This window comes from Cicer arietinum, chromosome 5 (genome assembly GCF_000331145.2).
Source record: "Cicer arietinum cultivar CDC Frontier isolate Library 1 chromosome 5, Cicar.CDCFrontier_v2.0, whole genome shotgun sequence".
Lineage (NCBI taxonomy): Eukaryota > Viridiplantae > Streptophyta > Magnoliopsida > Fabales > Fabaceae > Cicer > Cicer arietinum.
Window position 1 is genome coordinate 69,035,018 of NC_021164.2, and position 8,170 is coordinate 69,043,187.

Genomic DNA, 8,170 nt, shown 5'->3' on the forward strand with positions numbered 1-8,170 from the left:
TATTAAGAAATGTCTAGCAGTTGTCATCATCAGGTTTCAAACGACAGGTGATTTGACATCGGCAAAGAGAACAAAAAGAGAGGGAAAGAAAAGAAAGGCCAAACGGAAAGGAAACAAAGGAGTCGCGTTGTGTGGAAGTGCTGCAGTGCAGTTGTAGTTGAAGAAGAAGAAGATGGACATTCTGAAAGCTGCGGTTCCAAACAGTCTAAGAAAAGTTATCGGAAACAGCACCTTAGATACTCTTCCCGACACATGTTCTTCTCTTCACAATTTCTTTCTTAAATTCCAACCATTTTGCGAGGTACACTTAACTAAACTAAACCTTCTCCCATTTTCAAACAATCCCTAATTTCTCTCCCGCTATGAGTATCACTCTTTCGCTATTTTCAGATTGTGACTCAACTTTCGGACTCAAGCTATGGTCTATGTGGCAAGAACAAGGACGACGCGTTGAAATACAAACACCTTGGTAATCAATGCTTCGTCGAAGCTGATTATGTCAAGGCTTTGGATTATTATACTCAGGTTTTCATATTTTTCTTTAATAGTAATTACATTTTTCTCTTTATGAAGTGGTTGAAATGTCCTATCAATCATCATCTTTGAAGCCCTAACCTCCGTTTGGATTAACTTATTTGAGTTTATGCAGTCATGTAAACACTTCTGAGATTGTCGAGGAGAACTTATGTAAACAACTTATTATATGTCTTTAAGCTGTTTTCAACTAATTTTCACAACCTCTTTAAGATAACTTATGAAAATAGCTTGTATTTAATATGAAAATAATATTTTATCTTTTGTTATAGAAATAGCTTATAAACAAGCATGTATATGATAAATGTTAATGTTATAAACACTTCATTAAGTTGTTCGTCCAAACTCCAAACAAACAAGGCTTAACTCAGACACCAGATAGTTCACTGACTATAATACGCTGACACTGGTAATAATTTGACAATGTAAGAAATTGAATATAACTATATGTGTTGGGACTTGCCTTCAATTTGAAGCGTTGGTTACATAACCTATCATATTCTTTCATTGTTAAATTGAACAGGGTGCCAGTAATTACTCTGCATTTTAATCCTATTAGTCTCAAAGAACAGTTAATTCCAAGTTTTAACTGTAATAGAACTGAATCGGGAAGTTTTTTTAAAATTCTGGTTCATCAGTATCGTTCCTTACTCTCTTTGTAATTTGAGATATAGGCACTGCGCAAGGCTCCTAATGACGGTGCCATAGAAAATAATCTGTTCGCAACATTGTATGCCAATCGAGCTACTGTATTGTATGTAAGTTCCATACCAATATTTGCCTTAACCACACTTACAATCACTTTTAAGAATACAAGGCTTGATGTATTTTCCATTTATGCATGTGCGTGCCATGCAGAAAATGAGTCTTTTCATAGAATGTTTGCGAGACTGCAATCGAGCTCTTCAGATATGTCCAAGCTATGCAAAGGTGTATTTTGCTTCACTTGCCTTTTTATAGTCCTAGTTTATTTGTTTTATGTTGTCACACAGCAGAAAGGGATGAAATTCTTGCATTTATAGCAGGTTTGTTTTGATAATTTTATTATTCTGATTTCAGGCATGGTATAGGAGAGGAAAGGCAAATGTTTCATTGGGAAATTATAAAGATGCGATCTGTGACTTAAATGTAGCTAAGATTGTTGAAACAGCAACAGGTGGGAAGAGACAAATAGAAAGTGAGCTGAAAATTATTTTAGACCAATCCAAGAGCACAAATACAGTAGAAGAGCCGCAACATAAGGAGAACAACTTGAATACAGTGGGTAAGAAGCTTTATTAGAAATTAGCAAAATGGTCAAGGCTTTGTTGAGTGAACTTTTGTTATTGTAATAGCATTCGAAGTATGTTTAAAAAGTAATGTGTTGTCATGTTGCATTTTGAATTCATTATGTTTTGCTTTTGAATTACCCCCTCTTCCAAGAGATGCAAGTCTGTAATCATTTATTAATCATGCCGAAAACCAGAATTGTACTTCAATCCTGGAAACAGCATGTTGATGTAAGACATATGTGGAGATGAGCCTATAGTATTAGTAGGTATTTATAGGGTTGCAGAAAGGAAGGGTGGAAATATTTTTGCAGGTTTAGAGCTTGAGATGTCAATTCAGTCTTGGAAACCTTTAAGGGAAAAGAGTTTCCCAATATTAAACCCGAGAAAACAGTTTCGAATCAAAGGACTAGAAAATGAATGAAACTAGGGTTCAGTGATCAGCTCTAAGAAACTTAGCCATGAGCCCATGACACCCTTTTCCTTATAGAATCAAATTATGCACCTTATCTGGACTGGGGAGATCAACTCACCGTTTTGAAGCAGAAGTAGACTTAAACTTCCCCTTGAAAGCCCCCTGCTTTTGTTTAAACACGTGGCTTCCTTCCTCTTTACATACTGCTTTTCCATCCCTAAAAAGCCTTCAAAAAGTACTTGTATTTATCAAGAAGACCTAACTTTATTCTTCTCATTCCTGGAATGAAATGCGTGCAAATGTTTGATATTGTTTGCTAGACAAGTTAGAGGTATTTCATGAACTAACCCTCCTACATTCTGTCAGAACGTCACCTCAGTAACTAATTCACTTTAAATGCTTCAATTTAATCTTATATTAAGTACCTAGTATGCTAAAAACCTTCAATCAAAGATTTCTAGTATGTGAACCTGTTCGGAAACAATCAGGGTCTTGTAGGTTGCATTTTGTTTGCCCTTACTGCTATTCTATGTTCTTTTACATCTGGTGTAATTCGTATGTATTCTGCACTATGGTTTTATCCTTGCATATAATGCCGAAAGGTCCATTTTATTTTTCTCTCTTTTTGAGATAGTAAGATGGTGCAGTGCATTTGTGGCAGGTGAGGTGCCCCACATAAAGCTACAAAGTATCTCCATGCCTGATAAAGGAAGAGGCATGGTGTCGTCGTGTGATGTTTCACCAGGTTCTTTGGTTCATGCCGAAGAACCTTATGCTACAGTAAGAAACAACAATTTTCTTTGTTATATCAAGTTTATTTTAAACATCTTACTCATGTCACGTGCACAATGCTTTTACATACTTAAATGGAATAGTAGAAATGTGTGCTATACACAATCTTCAAGTTTGAGTGTAGATGATCTAAGATTCAGCTTTTTTTTAATGTCTGATTTCCTTTTCAGAGACTGAAGACTCCTGGCCTCCCTTGGAACTGTAATTAAGAGTTCAGATCTCAAAGTTGTAAACCCAATTAATGTCAAAACACAATTTCTTACCTGTCATCTAGAATAACTATAAGAATTTGCTTCTTATATTAGCTATTCTGTAAGCAAATAGGAACATGATTTTTGTTGTCCATAGCTTATAAACATGAATCTGCAGTCTTCTTGAGATCAATCGGTTTGTTTAACTTGATAGTGTTTTTCTTTTCCAGATAATATTAAAGCAATGCCGGGAAACTCATTGCCATTATTGCTTGAATGACCTACCTGCTGATAGAGTTCCTTGTATATCATGTTCGATACCATGGTATTGCTCCCGCCAATGCCAGATAAGGGCAAGTGGGGAAATGTACTTGATTTCCGCAGAAGCTAGTTACATTCTTAAAAACTTACCCGGTGTTCTTGGAGAATATGCTGCTGAAGTTGTTGAATGCAGTTATCGTGAATTAAAGGTTGATGATGTTACTGAACATCAACATGAATGTAATGGGGTACATTGGCCTGCTGTACTGCCGCCTGAGATAGTTTTGGCTGGCAGAATTCTAGCAAAGTTTTTTTCAAAGAGCTCATCTGATGGTATCACAAGTTTTGTGGAAAATCTGGTATGTTTTAATTAAAACATACCAGCTTTTAATTGCTTGCATTTCTGTTCGACTATTGCATCATTATTTGATTATGAGTAGCTAGATGCTTACAGCTTCTATCCTTCCTGTGCAGGAGCTTTCTCATTGTTACGAACATATGCCATTTGAAAGTAAATTGGATTCACATATATATGCCATTGTACTGTTATACTGTCTTAAATTCTCCAATGAGTTTAAATTCTCCTATGAGCGTATGTCTTCCATCAACGGAATCTCCATATCACAGGTTGTTTTGGCAATCTTTTTTGTGTGTGTGAATGGGTGGATGTTTATATTTGTACAAAGTAGCATAAAAGTCAGATCATAACAGAACCACCATAAACCTTGTGAAGTAGAATATTTTTTCAACAAGATAGGGCAAATATTTGTTGTGGAAGAAATCAACTTATTTTGATATTTTCTTGTATTTGAATTATTAAAATAATCAATCATAATCAAGTTTAATATTTTTTGTCAATACAGGTTGTCATAGTTATTTCTCAGATTAAAGTGAATTGTATGACTGTTGTTCGTTTAAAATCAGTAGACACACTTGGACTATCAGATCAGTCTGGAGGATTTCCAATTTATTCCAGTGCACATTTAACCAATAAAGTGGAACAGGTATATGTTTCCCTGCACATATATTTTATTTCATCATGTTTCTTTATTTACACATTTATTTGCTTACACATTTTGCTCTGCAAGTCCTGCTTTAATAGTAGTTTAGAGTCCATTGTTGGTGATGACAGTTTTTTTTTTATATTCTTCGTGACTCTAAGCCATATTCCGTTATACTTCCCAGGTCAGAGTGGGTAAAGCTATTTATAAAGCTGGCAGTTTATTCAACCATTCTTGCAAACCAAATGTTCATGCATATTTTCTTTCACGCACACTCTATTTACGAACAACAAATGTTATAGCAGCTGGGTGTCAGCTGGAATTGTCTTATGGTCCACAGGTAACTTCTTTTTGGTAATTAACACCTGTAATTCTAATTACTTGTTAGTTTTTTGGTTTGAGGCTTTGCAGTTTTGAATTATGTCTATACTTTTTTCTTGATATAGAATGTTAGTAATCAAGCTTTAAAGCTTGAGCTGTTACAGAATAGTTTTATTTTTATCTCAAGCATGCCTTCACAAATGTGCTCTGTGCTTGAGGCATAGATAAAAGAGAGACCTGTTTTTGTAGTGAAATATTGATTTATCTAGAACAGTTGGGAGGATCATGAGTTTTTCTATGGCTAAGGATGGCATTAAGGGGTATTTTTGCTAGGATAGGCAAACATGAGGCTCAACAAATATAATATTAGGTTGATAACTTGATATTGTGTGCAATATGATATAAAGCACATAAACTTATATTAAACTAAGAGTTAGGTCAGGTATTTTTGTTGTTACTACTAGTACAAGCACAAGCCCACTAATAGAAGATTGTTGCAACTACCGATCCTCCCATAGAAAAAAAATGGAGTCATTCCCCACATAAAATAAAAGGAAAGGATAGCAGAAATTATATATCTTCAAAATGAACTCACTTCTATAGGCTTCCATGAGTTGCATTGACCCCAATCTTTGCATACTAACCATTTTAAAGCAATTGTAGCCACTGTTTATTAGGCTTTTAGCAAACCTTCCTTGTTACAGGAATTGTATTGCATGACATATGGATTCATGTCTTTTCCCCCTTAACATAACATAAAAAAGATGCAAAACATGAAACAGAAAAAAATTGTTGTGTCAGACTCTCAACAGTCTAATCTGTTGTATAAACGCCTTGTTCAATGGTTCAATACTTCAATATACATATACATTTCTGTTTTGCAGGTTGGGTTGTGGGATTGTAAAGATCGCCGGAATTTTCTCAAAGATGAATATGCATTTCATTGTCAATGTACTGGTTGTTCAGAAGTCAATCTATCCGATATTGTCCTCAATGCTTTTCATTGCGTCGATCCAAATTGTTCTGGTGCAGTGTTGGAAAGCAGAGTACTTGAGTGTGAAAAGCAGAAGATTGAACACTTCCTTATTTCTGACAAAGTAAGCCATTTTGAGGGACATTTATCAAAACTTAATTACTTGTTTTTCTACATTATAAATGAACGTAGAGTTGAGTGACTTGGCATTTATGTGCTGTCACATAGGTTGCTTAGCGTCTAGGAGGTGGGAGCTTGGATATATGGTCCTGTGTTTGAGCTGTTTTCTCCCTTAAAACACTTCGCTCTTTCAGGTTAACAAGAATGATGATATCTATGAAGTATGTCTTCACGTGTTTAACCAAAATGACGCCACTATTCATATTCAACCTGGACTCTGTTTGAAATGTGGTTCTTACTGTGATCTGGAGTCTTCACGTGCCACAGTTGATAAAGCCTTAATATGCATAAAAAGGTACGCACTGTTCAATTTGGATCCTAATAACATCCTCTGAAATACAGCTTTCCCCTCACCTTTGAAAATTAATCAAAACTAATGGGGCTAGCTCGATAAATACTCCAGTTTTCAATCATAGTGAATATTAGATGGCTGCTTAATTTTTCAACAGTTCACATTTTGAATTATGGAAATGACAGGCTGCAGGATGCAATACTTTCAAAAGAAATTTCAAATACGTGTACGTCAGATGCTTTGAGATCTCTTCATTTGCTGAAATCAAATTTGCATGCGTACAATAAGCTTATTGCAGAGGTGAGTTCAAGCCCTCACATAAAGTCTTCCATCCTAAGTACAGTTGTAATATGTATGTATTAATACTCCAACTGTGTGTTTTGGGAAGAATGGGATAGGATCCAGTTACATTATACACAGTGCAGGATTTGGAAAGCTGACACCGTTGATAACTTCATAAACGTTGAATTTAACCAATCCAATCACGCACGCTGAAAGTAATCATGATATAATTCATATAATTACTCCGTTTAACTATGTCATATGTATTTCAAAATTTAATAAATGTCAACTATTAGATTACATACCAACCATTCATGAATGCTTTGTTGATCTCAAACTTGGAATGCATGATAATATTGCGCAATTCTCAACATGTTTGTAGTTTTTTGTTTTTGGTTTTGCAAAACAATCCTCCTTAAGCTTGTTTAAAAGCTTTCTTGAACTCAGTTTGCTAATCCAAACACACATTCAGTGATAGGATGGGCGAAACTCAATGTTTATGCTTTTTACAATGTTATTAATGGTGTTTAGTGTCCAGGCCATGACAATGTAAGTAGATCTCCACCCCCTTCTCTGTGTGTGTTTGTTTGTGTGTGACCTCTATTGAAAGTCATGGACGAACTATGTCTCACTTTTTAAATATGATTTAACTTTCATTTTCCTGTACATGGTGGGATGCATGCAGGCAGAAGACAACCTTGCCCAAGCTTTCTGTATAGTGGGAAAATTACAATTATCTGTGGATCATTGTAAAGCATCTATTCAGGTAAAAAAAAATTTACAAGCCTGCTACCTTATAGGTTGGCTGGTTTCTGCCACACTACAACAAAAACAAAGTGGTGGGGGAGTAGAAGTTTGTTTATTGACATTTTGCTTGTATCTCTTTCTAGTAACTTCTTTCAGCAGTAGAAATATAGATAATTCTTAGTGGAGCTCAGGAAGTTGCCCTATCTGTAGCATAATGCTGCAAACCATAGTGCATTGCTTAATTTTAATTTTATAATGGGTGCCTTGCTATGAGGGTCTAATGTGATAACCAAGTGCATGTAGCCATATAGAAAGGGGAATGAAAAAACGGGGAGCTGCTACATTTGGGATAGAGGGGAAGCCTGATCTAGTATGCCCCACCGATTTGTATGTTCTTTGAGAGGAGCCATTATGTATGTGCTGGAATTTGGGTGACCTGTGGTGCCACAAGGGGCCCTGAGAGGTCTTGGAGCGTACAAGCCATACATGTGTGCATTTGATCATATTAACATTGTAGCTTGGGCTGTGTGATTTGTTGAGAATTGAGATTGACGATTGCAATTACAGATTAATTGTTATTGAATTAAGTCCTGCAGAGCCATGGATGCACACATAATTCATCTTTTGTTTGTTGTATTATATTATGTTTGTGAATGGATGCATTTCCAACATGGTCTTGTTATCAAATTAATCAGTCTTTCCAAGTATGATGTCTAAAGTAATTCATTCTTTTGTCCATTGCAGATTCTGGAGAAGCTATATGATCCTGATGATATTGTTATTGCTTATGAACTTGTGAAGCTTTCATCTGTCCAACTTTCCTTGGACGACGATAGTGCTGTAGACAGCATTAGTCGAATAGGTGGTATCTTCTCACGTTATTATGGACTTCATGCAGACTTGGTCTTTCCCT

At 35.7% G+C, this 8,170-nt stretch overlaps 1 protein-coding gene across 2 annotated transcripts; it reads left to right on the forward strand.

Annotated features, from left to right (window-relative positions):
* On the forward strand, nucleotides 1-8,061 carry LOC101497206 (uncharacterized). Of its 2 annotated transcripts, XM_073368133.1 has the most exons (16): nucleotides 2-301; nucleotides 391-525; nucleotides 1,209-1,292; nucleotides 1,393-1,464; nucleotides 1,594-1,798; nucleotides 2,879-2,997; nucleotides 3,431-3,820; nucleotides 3,936-4,088; nucleotides 4,325-4,465; nucleotides 4,647-4,802; nucleotides 5,668-5,880; nucleotides 6,071-6,231; nucleotides 6,414-6,528; nucleotides 6,983-7,059; nucleotides 7,196-7,276; nucleotides 8,002-8,061. In XM_073368133.1, exons 1-14 carry the CDS (start codon nucleotides 173-175, stop codon nucleotides 6,983-6,985), a joined length of 2,076 nt encoding a protein of 691 aa, XP_073224234.1. In that variant the 5' UTR covers nucleotides 2-172; the 3' UTR covers nucleotides 6,986-7,059; nucleotides 7,196-7,276; nucleotides 8,002-8,061. The 2 variants fall into 2 exon arrangements, with proteins under 2 accessions (XP_073224235.1, XP_073224234.1); XM_073368134.1 differs by lacking the exons at nucleotides 6,414-6,528; nucleotides 6,983-7,059; nucleotides 7,196-7,276; nucleotides 8,002-8,061 and having other exon boundaries at nucleotides 1-301; nucleotides 5,985-6,125.
* Nucleotides 8,062-8,170: the final 109 nt, after the last annotated feature.